The sequence below is a fragment of the Apaloderma vittatum genome, unplaced genomic scaffold (assembly GCF_000703405.1).
Source record: "Apaloderma vittatum isolate BGI_N311 unplaced genomic scaffold, ASM70340v1 scaffold5573, whole genome shotgun sequence".
Lineage (NCBI taxonomy): Eukaryota > Metazoa > Chordata > Aves > Trogoniformes > Trogonidae > Apaloderma > Apaloderma vittatum.
Window position 1 is genome coordinate 9,708 of NW_009709707.1, and position 16,716 is coordinate 26,423.

General features: G+C 38.0%; 1 protein-coding gene across 1 annotated transcript in view; it reads right to left on the reverse strand.

The window, feature by feature from the left end:
• Window positions 1-3,071: 3,071 nt before the first annotated feature.
• ZDHHC17 (zinc finger, DHHC-type containing 17) overlaps window positions 3,072-16,716 on the reverse strand; it is a 42,323-nt gene continuing 28,678 nt past the window's right edge. The window contains exons 10-15 of the mRNA XM_009867022.1: window positions 14,046-14,108; window positions 12,728-12,821; window positions 11,000-11,083; window positions 10,450-10,607; window positions 8,201-8,295; window positions 3,072-6,204 (exon numbers count right to left, since the gene is read on the reverse strand). Coding sequence (XP_009865324.1) covers window positions 6,066-6,204; window positions 8,201-8,295; window positions 10,450-10,607; window positions 11,000-11,083; window positions 12,728-12,821; window positions 14,046-14,108 — 633 coding nt within the window. The 3' untranslated portion in view covers window positions 3,072-6,065. The remainder of the gene's footprint in view (window positions 6,205-8,200; window positions 8,296-10,449; window positions 10,608-10,999; window positions 11,084-12,727; window positions 12,822-14,045; window positions 14,109-16,716) is intronic.

A 16,716-nucleotide genomic window follows, 5' to 3' on the forward strand; every position in this document is an offset into this window, starting at 1 on the left:
TTTAGAGGCTGGAGCAGCCCTCAACACAAGCCTGCAAGGCCTGAGCTCACAGCACCTGCAATTGCACTTCTTGGGAAGCAAATTAAGAGTTGTCTCCTCAACAGGAGACCCAGGACCCACCTGCCACAAAGGCCTGAGGTGAGAGTGAGGAACTTAAGCCTAAAACAGTTATGCAGATATCATCCAGTTTAAGGCAACTTGCCTTAGTTTTCTGCCAGTAATCAGCATGTAGGATGAGCAGCTTTGTAATTTTTATAGTCTATTTTTTAAAATCTAGTCCTTAAGCTTCTTGAGCACCTGAAGCAGATCTTCACTGGTGTGCTCAGGCTCCTCTGCCAAGCGCCTTTTGCAAAGCTAATGACTTCTGTTGCCTCCTAAAGAGGAAGCACATGAGATCTGGGCATTGAGGCCTCTCAAAAGCACAACCGTTCCGCAGAGGAGCACACCTGAGTTCCAGCAGGTAATGGGGTGGTTGCAGGAGTGTCCTTCCATCCCTTCTAGCAAAGGACATGCTATTGCATGGCAAGAGCTTTATTAGAGGCTGATCACATCTGTGGGGAGGCACAACCTCCATCCTGGTGGCTACAACCCACATGACCTTCTGGAGTGGAGGGGGAGGTTTGGTTTCAATTCTCACCATGACCAACAGAAGTTAAAGATGAAATTTGCAACTCTGTCTGGTTTGGGAAGCAGGCTGCTACTTTTTTTTTTTTTTTTTTTTTGGAAAAAAAGCTTTCACAGAGTGATTTTATGAAAACACATTCAAGACTGGGAATGCTGCAACAAAATAGTAAACAAGCGTGTCAGCACAGTCTAAGACAGCAACATCTACCGCTGCGGTCTGAGGCAGTGAGGCAGTGCAGGCCAAAAGCCTAATTAGAAAAATACGAACTAGTCAAAATAATACACAAAGAGCATTTTGTATGGGTTACAAAGAAATAATGTGGATGTGAAGAACAGCCAGCCAGCTCAACGTGTGAGAGCCAAGAGCTTGTACAGTTCACAGAGAGGGAAAGATTACAACCGAAAGAGACAATAAGGCAGGAGCAGCACATGCTCCAGGTGGGAGACAGCAAGCGGCAGCATAGTTGGGAAACCTGGGCAGAAACCTTTGGTTCTGTAACTCATACTGGCAACCCTAATACTTTTCCCCTAAAAAACCAAACCCCACCCTTTTCTCCTTTGCTAATTTGACAGTTGGCAAGGAAGGGCTGATCCCCTCCAACTCTTCAACCTGAGCAAGGACAGCTCTAACTTAGAAGTGGTATCCAGGCCCCAGCAGCCAAGGGACAGGAAGACAAGGACAGTATTCCCTTTCCATAGCCTTGTTACCTGGTGGAAGCGCTTCTTCTTCTCAGGAGAGGCATTATAAAATGCCCAGTGGCACTGTTTAATAGACAGAAACCAAAAAGCCTGTTCTTGACACATGACTGAGCAGCTGAAACCACTCCCCATTAGTTCATGTAGCTAGTGTGGGGGATCTAAACCCATGGCATTAGCAGAGTTGGCAGGTGCAATTTATGCTGACAAAAGCAGGCATCTCTACACATTGTTCATTTACCTATAAAAAAAAAAAGCTTTCAATTCTTAGAAAAGTGAAATGTAGAAGTGTTTGGAAGTGATTTAAACTACTAAAAATCAAGGGCTTTCCTTTCATTTCCTGGAGGGAGTCAGTGGTAACTCACAGCTCTGTATTGTTCTACATCCCAACAACTTCATTGAATGAGACAGAAAAACAAAGAAATAAAGGAAAAAAAGAAAACTTGTAACCATAAAGGCAATATAACTGTCAAGAGAAATGAGTGCCCTACATTGAATTGTTTTCACATAGTTACTGTCAACTTTTTAGCTGCAACAGAGCGCTGACGAATAAAAGCTCAGCCCAGGCTGGAGTAATGCTTTGGAGCCTCAATTGCAGGAGCGAGTGGTTCTCAAAAGTACATTGACTTCATGACCTGGAAATCTGAAGCAGTATGTAGGATTTAAGGTAACATGAATATGGCACTAAGTTCGTAAGATATCGCAAATAAATTCAAACCGGAATTATCAGGTGCATTTATTACTGATCTCCATTCAGCACTCTAAGGTGGATAAAATCCAAATGCAAGAGTTCACAAGCTGACATTGCTTTTGTAGAAAAAAAAAGTCTGCTTTTACTTAAAGGCAGCTCCTGGGAGGTGCAAGGGAGTGAACTCTAACCAAGCCACAATGAGGGTGTAGAGGGCAGGCTTTTTCCCAAATAAAACAAACCCAGTAACCAACTTTCAAGTCGTCAGGAGCCCACTCGTACCTCCCAAGAGCAGCGACTGCTCTGATGGGGCACTGCAAACCTCCAGCACAGAATGTCTTTTTTTTAAAAAAAAATGAAAGTACCTCCCCGGATCTTTTCCAGACAAGTCAAAGAAAGGGTGGTCAGCAGGGGCAAGCTTGGGCCCAGCCTCACCAGAACCATCACCTGGGGAAGGAGAAAACAGCGCCAACAATTCCCAGTGTCCCCTGAACCAGCATCCAGTAGAAAACATAGAGAAATTTTTCTCCCCATAAGGCATGCTCTTAAGTCCCAGCCTTATACGTGGTAACACCCTGACTAAATTCGTTTGGGTGGTTACCCTTTGTCTACTCAAAATTTAGCACAGACCAGAAGAGTCAAGTGTCACCTAAAAGCACACATTCGGTCACTACCTCTTAGCCCTATGTGGATGTCTTGTCTATCCTTACGATACCTCAAATGTCATTAATAATGTACATCTGGTCACCTGAAATGCTCCCTAAAAGGAATTCTCCCCTAAGAAACATTACCTTGCCAGCGTGCTTCACTTCTAATTAGCGAATGGTAACAAGAACAGGACAACGGTGTATTTTACCAAAAACCCAGTGTGGTATTTCACAGAATTTGACATCGGCACGAACGGGGTGCATGGTATCTTTAAGGCACCCGGAAATCTTTCCAGAAAGACTTTTACTAAACTAAGATGCAAAACGACAGCTGTTTTCTCATTCTGCGGCTTCTGAAATTGGACAGAAACAACACTGGGTGAAATCACATCCCAAGTCAAGACAAACACTGCATCTAAGAGTCAATATTTATTTGATTAATAACTTACAAAATTTAACAGATTTAATTTATGTAAGGAGAGCTAATTTATTAAACATTTTACAGATTTTTTTTTGTTCACAATGTAATACATCAAGATCTCGACAGTATTAAAATAATACTTGGCACAGTTATAAATAAAGAATATACAAAAAAATCCATAGCTTAAATTGTAGTGATGCTGTATTACACATTAATTGAAAAAAAAAAACAAACTCAAACAAAAAAAACCCCAACTCTGGTGGACATCAAAGAATAATACAGAAATCTGCAAAGAAACAGCACATGTTTAGGGCCAAGACAAAATTCCCATTTATTCTACCTATGTCAGATTAAGTCGGCCTGATCTGCTGTTGGTCTGGAGCAGCTTTGTTAAGTTTCAGAAGCAATGCAGTTTTGGTTCAAGTGACTTGTAAGTTTGATAACTCGACAGAAAAAGGCTGCGTAGGTGGCTCCCTCCTGCTTGATTTTACGGTTTCACATCAAACAATTCAGTGTTACTCAAGACAAGTTACATTTTGTACTGGAAACTTCATACATCCCAAGTTAATTTTCACAACTACCTACTATTGCTCAGATTCCGCAGGTCCCAACAAAACTGTCACCAGAGAGCTATTAAGAAGTAAATAGTGCAGAACTCACGACGTACTACCACCAACGATCACCTCTTCTTTTGCAAATGTTTCTGACAGGACTGCGTGACACAACTCACGGCAGTTAACGCTACTGGGCAACTAAACCCAAAACCTGGTACTGAACTGCTCTTCTGGTGCCACGAGATACTGAGTAAAGTGGACTGAAGTTCTTCAAGTCAACCGACCCTCCAAAGAAATGTGAACAAAAATATGAACAAATATGTAGAACATCACCAATGATTAAAATAAACACTGTAAAGTCTTCATGCTTTATTCTGATTAGAAAAAAATATGAATAACCAATGTCAACTGTTTTCACTGAAACAGAACGTGTCTTTGTTAGGATTACAAATTTTGTCTGACAAAAATAGCTAAAGCTTCTTGCCACCCCCCCTACACCCAAACCTCTCCCGTTAAAACTGTGTCCAAGACGATGTTGATTTTTCCAGTATTAAACATTCAAGTACTCTAATGCTGCAACTTCTGTAAATCCTGATATCTGGTACTTGCAGACTAAGTGTGTGTCTTGAGATCAATGAACAACTACAGAAAAAATGTTTACTTGCAAATACTGAACATCAACTATTTACAGTTTCACTGCTCCTCTTACTAAGGCAAGGGCCGGGAATACCACTAGATTGCTTTAGTACCTGTAATCTGCGTATTACAGAAAACGCTACTTTTGCCAAGCATCAAACATGCGGTGAATTTGCAGGGCATTAATGCCTATTAACAGCAATATTGAACATCACTAAAAGCTCATTAGATATCTTCCTACACTTTTTTTGGTTGAATAAAATGAAAATGAGCAGCTTTAAATACACTAAACACACACTCACAGAGAGAAAAGTATTTGATAAATTATTTATATACAGATACACATTCTTTACACTGGTCTCGGACATCTGCTTTCAGGTCCCTCCCCAAACTCCCCTCACAGGTTTCTTGAACCACTGGGTTGCTACAGCACTTAGAAGAGAACTAACCTGATTCTCAGTCTCTCTGTAAACAATAGTTAAGGAAGCAGTGAACAATTCACTATGAGTATATGAAAACCCCATAACAAAAATCAGTGCATCACATTCAAGAAAAGCCCCATTTGGAATGCAATTTCAGATCATTCCTTACCTTCCAAACATATTGGTAGCATGAGAACTTAAAAAAAAAGAAATTAAGGGTGATTTCTATGTGCCATTACACCATCTTCTCCAGAACATTGAGTACATTTTCTGTGTGTGTGTGCGCGCACTATTGTGGGGATTTAAAAAAAAATACTTTTTTTAAAGTTTGGTTTCTGTTATTTTACATCCAAATAAAATAAGCATTTCAGAAAACTCTGGGTTCTTCTTCTGCAGTTGCATTCAATTTAAAATTTTCTTGCCTCTTTATAACTGGGATTTTTGCTTTCACATCTGTGATTTCCTCTATGCAATTTCTCTTCCAGCCTGTACTGCATGAGGACCAAAACCTAGTATCAACACATTGCTCGTAAGTTGCTTATACAATTAATTCAGATATAATGATTACTTTCCCCACATTTTTTCCTGAACATTATATACTGTAATCGTGCATTTAAGCAGGGCTTGAACTTGGACAGAAGAGCCTTCCTTACTCACTCAACTGTTCATTTCAGACTAAATAATCTCAGAAGAGGGTTACTACCAGTATCTCCTTGTACCACTAACTGGTGGCAAAAACAATCATCAAAAACGTGGGCAACATATTTTTTCCTCAACTTTATCTAACGTGCCCTACTGCTATAATTTAACACGTTACTGGGGATTCGCACCACATGATGTTTATAACAGTATTGAAAAGTACATTTTTCAATGTACATAATACTACAGAAAATCTGTATTAAAAAATCACATTACAGGAACTACAACATAGCGATCAGTGAACTCTGCATCATAAAGTTTGGTTTTATATTCTAGATTCTTGTTTCAGTGGAATTATTCATATTGGGAAATAATTTTTTCTGCTCAGCACAACATAACTACTTATGTCAAGACTTCAATAATCTCATGCTCCATTGTGAAAGACCTTAAATAAAAAACCCAACAACAAATACTGTGAATATGCTGTCGCGAATAATTCTCATGTTAAGAACTGTTAAAATCCCTTTTTGATCTTCCTCCTCTTCCTTATCAGGTTTGGCAGTTTGTTCTGTCCATTTTTACTCTTGTTAATAAAATTCTGGTGAAGAGAAGGTACCTTACGATTCATCATCAGCCCTACACATAGCATGCTACTCTTCAAGGGATGCGGATTCGAGAGAGAGAGAAAATTCTTCAGGCACCACTCAGATACGATATGCTCAAAGGACGAAGGTGGTGCTACACTAGCTGGTAGCCTGATCCTGAAGTCTGGTCGTATTCTATTGTGTACTGCCTTGTCCAGTCCACGATAACAGGCCGAAAAAGACCACAGCATCTGAATTCAAAGAAGTCTATAACGTTCCTTATACATCCATGGCTAGAAAAGACAAAACAAAAACACATGTTAGAAAGCAACATCGTAGCTCACAGAATGAATCGTAGAATGTGAGGGGTTGGAAGGGACCTCCACAAATCAACCAGTCCAACCTCACTGCCAAAGCAGGATGAGGTAGGGCAGCCCACACAGCAACTCCTCTAACAAAGTACAAGGTTTTTGGTCTAGGCTACAAATTCGATTCTTCACTCTTTAAGTTCATGACTGCAGAAAACTAGTTTGGTTAAGAGTTATTTTAGTGCTTGCTGATGAGCAAGTTCTGAAATAAGAAGTACGAGACCAGACTGGCGAACGTTTGATCCTTGGACACAACCCAGACACTAAATTCCTTCTACTATCTATCAAAATTGCCCGGAGCAGTGACCTGTTATTGGGAGCGCACCGTCACGCAGCACAGCGTGGTAATTCAGGCCTCTGCCTAAGAGCAATGTTGCACTGTATAGAGGGATGCAAGACAAAACAACATGAAGTGATATAGTCCTAGAATAATTTCCATTTTTATTACTGTCTATTTCAGTCATACACACTGGTTCACCAGCTGCAGGTCTAAGATCAATTAAGTCCCCAGACAACACAAAATTAAGTAAGCATCATCTGGATTAAATGAACTATTCAAGTGCTTTCTGCTGCTGAATCAATTAGTTGTCAAATATTTAAGACACCTACATCAAAATTCCAACGTGCTGGATTTTTTTTTAAATTTAATTGCGCGCAGGATGAATAGATCACATTTTTCTGGAAAAGAAGCTCATGTTATGATATATGCAAGAGCAAGCCTAAGCAATAAGGAGCTAACAACTACTTGATGTCAATGCTTCATCTGACAGGTGATGCCAAGTCAGTTACTTCACACATCTGGTGTTATTTTCAGGAGTCATTCTTATAATAGCAGCTTCTTCAGTGAAAATGGCTTGTGAATGTGACATGAATTTGGGGAAAAAATCAGTATTTTTTTCCTATGCTGTGCACCACCCTGTGTTCTTCAGGCAAGATAATTATCTGGTTTTTACAATTGTAGGAAGACTGCAGCCATAGACATGCTTGTCTGCTTCTCACTAGAAGTTTTGTATGGAGAGATATTAGAGAAAACACACAAATTTCTCTTCTAGAACAAAAATCAAACTGCAACAGTAACTCCCATCTTCTGCTCCCTTCAGTATCACCTGAAAGAACAGCAGCTCCCAGAGGAGACAGCAAATGCAGCAGGATGAGTCCTGCTTGCGTCCTTTCACAGCTGCTTTTGTAATGTGCCCTAAGCCCACCCTACACTAGCCTTCACTTATTTCCAGCTTTGGCTCCAAAGTGGCTCCACGCTGCCGTACTCCCACCTCAGCGCCGTTTCATCCCCAGGCCCCCCTCTTCCAGTACTACAGAAACCAGAATCCCAACCTACCCTCTACACATCAATACCCAAAAGCCTGTGTGCGTGTGTCACCCACTGCAGTTCCTGGGACAACCTACTCCCTTCCCCACAAAAAGCTCTGCCTGTGCTCCTCCTCCCAGGCAGGAGGAAAGCCCTGCCTCTTTTCTCACAGCAAAGAGGGCAAGGGGAGGCACTTCACAGAGCAAATTCAACAGCACTTTAAATATCAATCAGGAGAAAGTGCCTGATGTGGAAGTGAACATCCATGTCAACACTGACACTATGCAATAAGCAACTACTTCTGGTTTGGGCATCTGATTTATAAAGAGGATATTTTATTTTTTTTCCCCCATAAATGCTACAGTAAAATATGACCACTGCTGGAAAGCATTCCTTTCTGTGTCTATGCACCCCGGTCTAGAGTCACTACAAAATGTTTATCACTTCCTTTAACTGGACAGAATGTGTTAATGTAAAAATAGCTGACAGATACAGCGTTCCAAGTAGTGGAAATACTTTAAAAGTATTTAGCAATGTTCTGTTTCAACAAGCTGCACAATTCAAATATGTGTGAGGCTGCACAACTAAGAAATGTGTTTACAATTTAGAGCTTACTTGAATGGGCTTTCAATAGACGTGGTTGTAACTTTAAAGTGCTTGTATCTTCTTGCATTCATTCTTTCATTTGTTGTGATACCCAAGCAAGATATCTGAAGACGAAAAAGAGAATAAGCAATTTAGCTCATGTAAAACCATGCAAACAAGCTCTGCATGAGCCAGATTGAAAAAGGAGGACCAAATTTACTGTTTTATACTCCTTGCTTTGAAGAAGAAATTTCTGTCTGGGGAAATTCTGGGGTCCCAACATAAAACACTATGCAACAGCTGTACCAGACCGTGCCAAAGGTTGAACTTGGAAAGCAATCAGAAATAAATCATGATCACTGAACAAACTGCAGCTTCTAGTCCATAAGAAAAAAGATGCTTTACTATATTTTCAGCTGAAGTGTACTGTAAATAACAGATTCAAGAGTTGCTTTACAAAGCATTAGAATGATTTTTGTTTCCTCCAGAGACTCTGGCTATAGCTCCAGTAATATATATTCCCTCATTTTTAAATTGCAGTAACATAACTTTTCTGTCTGAAAGACAAAAAGATCCCCAGAAAAAAAGTGGGTTTTTTGTTGTTACTGCTTGCTTTCTTTCCTTTTTACAGAATTGCTTGGCCCAAAGGCTACGACTTTCTCTAACGGCTTTCTAACTACACTTGCCTAGAATGGTATCTTACATAAAACTAGAGTGTACTGTAAGGTGATGTAATTGGGGGATAAAAATGAGAGAATTCCTTTAGCAGCCTTATACTACAGGAAGATAAATCCTTGTAATTCCTGGTGAAATATAAAGTCAACTCTGCTGCATGTTATAAAAGCAAGAACATTTAAAAAGTTACATTTGGGCTGGCTTGCCTCATTTAGGTGTAGTTAATATTTCAAACATTTTCTCTGCTTCAATGAAATCCAAAGAATTTTCATGTCTATGTAGAGAAAGGGGCTCTCAACGGCCAACTTCTGAAGTAAGAAGTAAAGGTTTTTAATTATTTTTCTAAGATAGCAGGTAGCGTTTTGGCAATAACTATGGCCAGTTCAATAAGTAAGATAAGTCTAAACTTTATGATGCTTTCTGAAAAAAAAAGAAAAAGTAGCAAGAGGAGGGGCTGTGCAGCTGCAAATTAAAAGATGCAATTTAGAGAATATCTTTATCAATTTCATCACTATGGCAATCTCCAAAGAGATTTGCCACACACAATCCTAAGTTTTCTATGCGTGAAGCTCTTACGAAATCTAGTAATGCGATTGTGTGTTCGGCTGCCATTTTTCCAGAATTATTTAAGGAGCCAAATGTCGGAATTATTTTGCTTAATTACACTTATGACACAAAATATTAGATGTATTTTTCCAAGTGATGTAACTCAAAGATTTGTCTGTACGCAGACTGCACTAACAGAAATCCTCAATGGGGAACTTAATGGATCATGAGAAAACTATGATGGAAGACTCTCTGGTAAGCTACGTGCTCGTTCTGCTGTAAGTCTGGTGGGTTAAACTGCTTTGAAAGCCACCTGAAATACATGTAGTTACATCTGCTCATTTGTCTCAGGCAGGAAAGAGCTCTAAAAGACTGAACTCACTCACACATGTATGATTTTTAAATTGATATGGGTTGTAAAAGATTAATATTGTGGAGAAAGAAGGGCAAAACTTCAATTTCCTGAGAAGTTCTATCCTAGAGCATTACTTTTACTTCCAGGATCTGTGGAAAGAATCAATCACTGTCTCATCGTTTGTTAATGACAAGTCATAGTGAAAGATTTTGAAGTCATACTTAAAGGCTTTCAGTATGAGTTGTCTTTCCTTAGAAAGAATAAAAGAAAAACTTAGCTTTAGTCAGATCTCAAATCACACCGAAGCAGTGCAAGAAATCATTGCACCTCCTTTGAAGTCACCACCCTCTTTCTGCTAATAACATAGCGAATTATTCCAAGTTCAACCAACAGATCTTATCCTCCATTAGTCTTTATTGTCTTTTCCTGGTCTATTTTGCTTTTTTAGCTTTTGGAAAGCAGGAGGTAGGTATTTTAACCTCTTGCAAAAAAAAAAGAAAAAAAAAAAAGAAAAAAAAAAAAGAAAAAAGCACAAGTTCAAGAAAAGTGAGTGATGCCTAATATCCAGAGACAGCTGCCTCCAGTGTGGCTGAGAGCCTAAATATTTGCTCTTGCATAATGAACATAAAAATACAAATGACAGAACCATTTGATATTCTTACGTCACTCTCAAGACTCAGCATTACAAAATACTCTTGCGTACCTGATACATCTGACACATGAGTAACACAGCCACCCACATGAAGTGAAAAACACTGTTCAGAAACATCCAGAACATCCATGGAGAACAGGTAGCAATCTGTGTAATATAGGTCCAAAATCCATCCTTTGCATAACTTGTCTCACAGTGGAAACCCCAGTCTAGAGAAAAAACAAGTATCAAAGCCGTACAGAAGATATGAGGTATATTTACTGTACATCAACATAATGCCCACATTAGAATGTAATACATTAAATAAGAAAACAACAATGTGCCAAAATAAGTTTTTACTTGCTGCCTCTTCCTTTCCCAACTCCTTGAATACATGACATATGTACATACTTGGCTGTGATGAAGAAAAAAAAAATCTAAGGCAAGAAAAACATCGTATTCTAACCTAGAATACCCAATATGGTCAATTATTAAAATGCAGTTCAATTCCAGAATAAAAATATCCAAAACTCTAATAAGGCAGAAATCTTTAAAAATCCATACCAGGAGATAAAATATTTATTAACAATTAAATAAAAGCCAAAAAACCACATTTACTCACAAGAGATACATCCATAAATCATCCAGCAGATCATAAAAAGCAGGAAGAACAGGTATCCCATAAAATAGCGGTGGTTCCCTGCTCCTAAAGTTGCACAACAACAGGGTCCAAATTACTCGACTTTCAGGAGAAAGACAACACTACAGCAGAGGGACTGTTAGTATTTTATTTATATGGTATTCAAAGAAGGTTCAATTGCTTCCTTAGAAGCACTACTTCTAATTGCATACAGAAACATTACTCTCAAGTATCAAGCAGATATGACTTGAAGACAGTGAAATTAACTGGTTTACTTCTGATTTGTTTTTTCAGCTCCCAGACAACAAAGCAATGCTTTTTCTTCAACTTCTGTCACATTACAGTTGCAATTCACACAAATGCATCTCGTTTACTTTCAAGCATCCTCATGTTTTCTTTTACCTCCACTTATCACAGTCTGTACAAAACCACTAGTATGAGAATGCTTTTACACCACTATTATTTTTTTTTAAAAAATATTTTCTCCACCTAACTTAATCTCACTAGTCACATACTCTCGTTACACACAAACTATCGTCTTTCTTCTCCCATCTGTTTTATATGCTTTTCCAGTTACTGATCAAAATACTGGATCTTTCTGTCTCATTAATGAGCACTCCTCAGCACTATTGCAAAACAAACAGTCACTGAATCCTCTCTGAAACCTGAGCCCATGCTCCTCTGTCTTTTTAATTAAAATGTTTTAATTAAAAATGTCTTAGCTCTTCACTGCCAAATATATAAAAAATCCAAAGTAGCTCGGGTACAAACATTGGTAGGAAATATAAAACAGAAGAGAGTGATAAAAGTCCATCTCAGTGAGACTTCAGTGATATTCTATTAAAATTCAAATCCCAGCATTGACCATTTTACTCCAGATCATAAGACTGAACTACTGTGTGACTATCCATCTATATATCTATATATAGAGATATATTTGGAAGGACTACAATGAAATTTCTACCGCCTGTCAGCTGCCCAGGAATCCAGGTCCTAATTCCTCCCCAAGATTAAAGTTACCTCTGCTTGTGTCCTAAAAAATAAACCAGTGAAGTAAGCTGCACTCATTTCCTAGCTGTGAAGTCTCCAGTGCTCCCTGCATAATAACGGCTCTCAAATAAGATTTTCAAAAAAAAGTATGACAGGGAAGAGTAGCGTTTAGAGACTTTATTCCTGTTCTGCATCTGTTCCTTTCATCCTAACTGGGGAGAATAAATGACTACCTGGGGGGTCAAAAAGAGGAGAATACCTCAATAGGAAGTAATTCTGTAGCTAACTGCTATAAGAATGACATTTTTGAGTATGTCTATTTTCCCATTAAATTACTGAAAAGTAGTGGTAGTGATGACAATTTTTATCTTATGCAATGGCTAACAGTCAGATGCAGAATTGGTATGTGCTTTTTCTGCAGACATTAAAAAGCAGTTAAGCTTTGAAACTATATACATAGAAAACAGAACAATTCTGAGGATGGCAATGCCAGTAAGAATAATGCAGAGAATTGCATGTAGGAAAAAAAATTATGCTCAATATTGAATACATTTTTTCCTTCTACCAAAAGTCCTCAACGTTTTCTTCTCAGACTTTGGCAGAAGCCAAGTGACTTTCACTGTGAAATGAGGACAAATCCCTGCACAAAACCCAGTATCGATTTCAGAAGCTCTTCCCTTCTTCACCTGTTAAGACATTGTATTTTAGCAAAGTACTCACCTACACAGTTACCCACCCATGGGCAGTGGTGATCGAACTTCGCTATACATCGATTGCAAACACCACAGTGTTTGGACCTCACTGGCTTTCGTATCTGTAACGGTTATTAATATTTATTTAGGAAAGCAAAATCTCTGACCTATTTTAAATGGAAAAAAACCCTCTCAATTTAAATGTAAGTTGATTTTTCTATTGTTAACCACTTAGACAACTTTGAATTTGATGCTCATTTTCAAAGCACTCAGCTATTAAGCTTAATCTCTACATTATTTAACCTAAACATCTAAACAATCACACTGAAATGATTTTCACAGTATTTTTTTATATAAAGGATGGGTTTTTTCATACAAAGTTCTCCTAGCCCCTCCAGCTATCGAGCTTTGCATAACAACCAGTTACATTTCAGCTTTTTAACAATGAAGATAAAGAATAAGTTTGAGTTCCACGATTCTGTCAGTATCATTTGTGACTGAGCTCTACTGGCTTATTTTCTAAAGAATACAACTCAACAAGTGGAACTTATTTCCAATAGCTTTGTAAAATGTTTTGAAAGAAATATAAAAATGGCAATAAATAATGAACTGATATTAAAATGTTCTGAGATATGTATGTATATACATATACACAATTTTTAAGGTGGCACAACTGTACATTATTTTCCAGATTCAATTTTGGGAACATGAAGATCATTCATGCTCTGCATAGGTCACAGCATTATAATGTAACACTGATAACCTTGATAATTTTATATTTAGTAGTTAACTTTCTAGAAAAAAAACTAACTGCATTACATTTTACTACGGTTAATTTTTTTTTCCTTAAGAAGTTATTTCCTTGTAATGTTTCTGTGGTTAAACTAAGTATTGACTAGTCAGAGAAATGTATTGCTTGCAATTTGTCAAAGTTCACAAAAATCAGTGCCAGACTGAGAAATATAGTTTAAAAAATATTTTACTAGAAGCATCAATTAATTTTCCTGTGAGTTACAGAGGTGGCAGTGTCACCTGTGATTTTCACAACTGCTTAGGTATACAGCCAAGCATTTTGACAGATATATCATACTTGGAAGTTCAACACCATCAAGTTATTTCCCCAACTATTGTTTTTTTTCCTGTTATTGTTGCAGGTTGTTTCATGTACAGATATATTATTTATTGAAAATACTGCCTAAATTAAAGACTTCAAATAAGACTTGCACTTAAAATTGCGTTATTAAGGCCAAAAATGCATTTAGTATAGAAACATCTAACTTTGGCCTGGCATTTAAAAACAAAACAAAACAGAAATCAGTGCTGCAATTGATTAAAAAAGACACTACCAAGCAGGTACTGCAGAATATACTGAGGTCCAGACTTCCTGTCTCTGCAAGTTCTACTATTGTCTGCAGAAAAAAAGAGGAAAAAAAATAATCAGAATTTAGCATATAAACAAATGCTGACAACCATTTGAATTGCTATTACAGTTTTCAGGCCCAGGGTTGTGAACTCTATTATATTTTCAAGTGCTTTCTACAGATGTGAACAAATGAAATTCAGCTGAAACTGATTTAAAACTTAGGTTATTAAACTACCACGCACATTTACTTCCAAATTAATTCTAGGTTACACTTATTCCTAGCATATATAGGTTTAATTAGAGAAAAAGCAAGCTTATATTAACTTTGATATATCCACACAGTGATTAACACCAGTTTCACTAACCTGTTGTTAAACCTATTAAAATGAATGCAGCTGAATTTCCAAACTGGAATATGAACAGAACTAGCTAGCAGGATCAGCCAGTGCAAAACCCAGACTTTCTTTCTAGAGATAGCCCAACAAAACCTTTTTAAATCTATATTCGCCTCCTTCCTGAGATGCTGAAGCATCAAGAAAGAAAAGAAATAATGCAATCCAAACCTTCTCTTACAGGTACTACTACACTTTTGGGTCAAGTGATACCCATAAGTAAATTAAGGTCTGCCTATCCCTTCCCATTACATGATAGCTTCTTTTTCATTTTGTACCCTCCTTCAGTACTCACTTCATTGTTGGAATAGAAGGAATCTATTATTCCATTTAACGGTTTCCAATGATTTTTAAAACCCAGCAGTTGAATTCATGCCATGTGAGACTTCAATGATATTTGCAATGTGTGGAAAATACTCTGGAAATATTTTGCCAGAATTGTCTTACTTGAACCAGAAGGAATTCGCTCAGCATAAACAGTCTAATGGCAAGTAGGGTCCCTTTCAAACCACACCTATCATACACATCAAGGTGGTTTCTAACTGCAGAAGCAATAAAACAGTCCTTACAACTACATTCTCATCACAGCAATAAAAACACAACTTTCTTATTCACATGATAACTACTACGGTGGGTACCTTGCCTGAAGCCACAGAAGTTCTCCTCCAAAATACGATATTCAATAACTGGTTAGGAAAAATTTATGGAAGCTTTTCCTCAAAGTAACCAGTAAAAGCTACAGTCAACAGTCAGGGAGTAAATCAGTGTCTTAACGCTTTCCCTGCTGATCTCAGGCAAATGAGGAACAATCCTTACAGTTTTCTAACACCTGTAAGCTCCGAAAGTTGGACTATATTTCTCTTCACTTGTTGTACTTCCATCTGCCCAGTATTCTTGCCTCCACCAGTGGTGCCTTTGAGATCCCTTCTCCAACCAAGCCCTGCCACTCACAAGCCCTTCCACATCCCTCCTGCAGTTTGCCAGCGTTGGGACTCTGCAGCCCTTCCTCTTCCACCGCCACCATCCCTCGCTGCTCTAACTTTTCCCACTACCAGACCTGAAACGAGGGGCCTCCCTTCACAGTAACTTCGTAAATAGACCAGATGAACAGAAGTAAAAAAAAACAAAAAACAATCAGATGTATCTAGCATGATTTCAACGTTGCTGGTGTGCTATTTGATACCTTGGACAATTTCCTGCAATACATTTTTGACAATTACATAAATAGTTCTGCTGATCTGAGTGGGAATATACACCACACTACAGACTAATGAAAGAACGCTCAAAGGAACGTACACGGGGCGGTGCGTAAGTCAGTTCAGTCAACAAGCAAGACCCCAAAGCTCAGGAGAACCGAACTGAAGAAGAGCAGATAAAGCACTTACATGTAACTCTCCTTAGAGATTACAGGACAGAGACCCAGGAGTACTCAAGTCAGAGACACATCATTTTTGTTTTTAAGCACTAGGTCTATTTTTTGTGCTTTTGAACTATTAATATTTGATTTTGAAAACTTGGAACTGTTTATTTATTATTCATTTACTTATTTTAAGAATCACTTGGGCTATTTTGTAACACAGAAGGAAGGACATGACATATCAATAGAACAAACATTTGAAGTTGTTGCTTACTACACATTTCCAAACATACTTAACTTGGTCATTTGCAATTAAAAGAATTTTTTGGTTGCTTATTCCAAGGCTAAAGGCTAACTCAGCATAAAACATCTGGAAACAAATTACAAGAACATGAGAAAGCAGTACACTACACAAAGGTAAGACAAGTACCCTACAGTAGTTAATGTCCCTGATAATAGATCATTTTGCAACTTGCTTAACTGCAATGTAAGACATCCAAAACATTACTAGCCATCTGCATCTGATAGAAGAAGTTGAATTTTACAATTTCTATCCATTTCAGCAAAGCTTTTGCAACCACACTTAACTACTTAAACAAGTAGATCAAATGAATTGCTTATTTGTGCAATTTGCTGAATCCAAACCAAAGTGCAGTTGCTGACTCTTCTATTTAATTTAGCCCAGCTGAAGGAAAAGAAATTAGTTTGGACCTTACGTCAGCAAAGCTGCAATAACGGGAAGGGGATTTGCAAAAGTAAATCAACCCAGTAATAATCTATCAGAGAAACCAAACATCACTTAGTTATTACAACCATCTTTTACAGGCTAATATGTTTATCCCTACATAAGGCCATAATTCCAATGTCAATCCACAGAGGTGTTTTTGCAAAAGAGCATGAAGTAG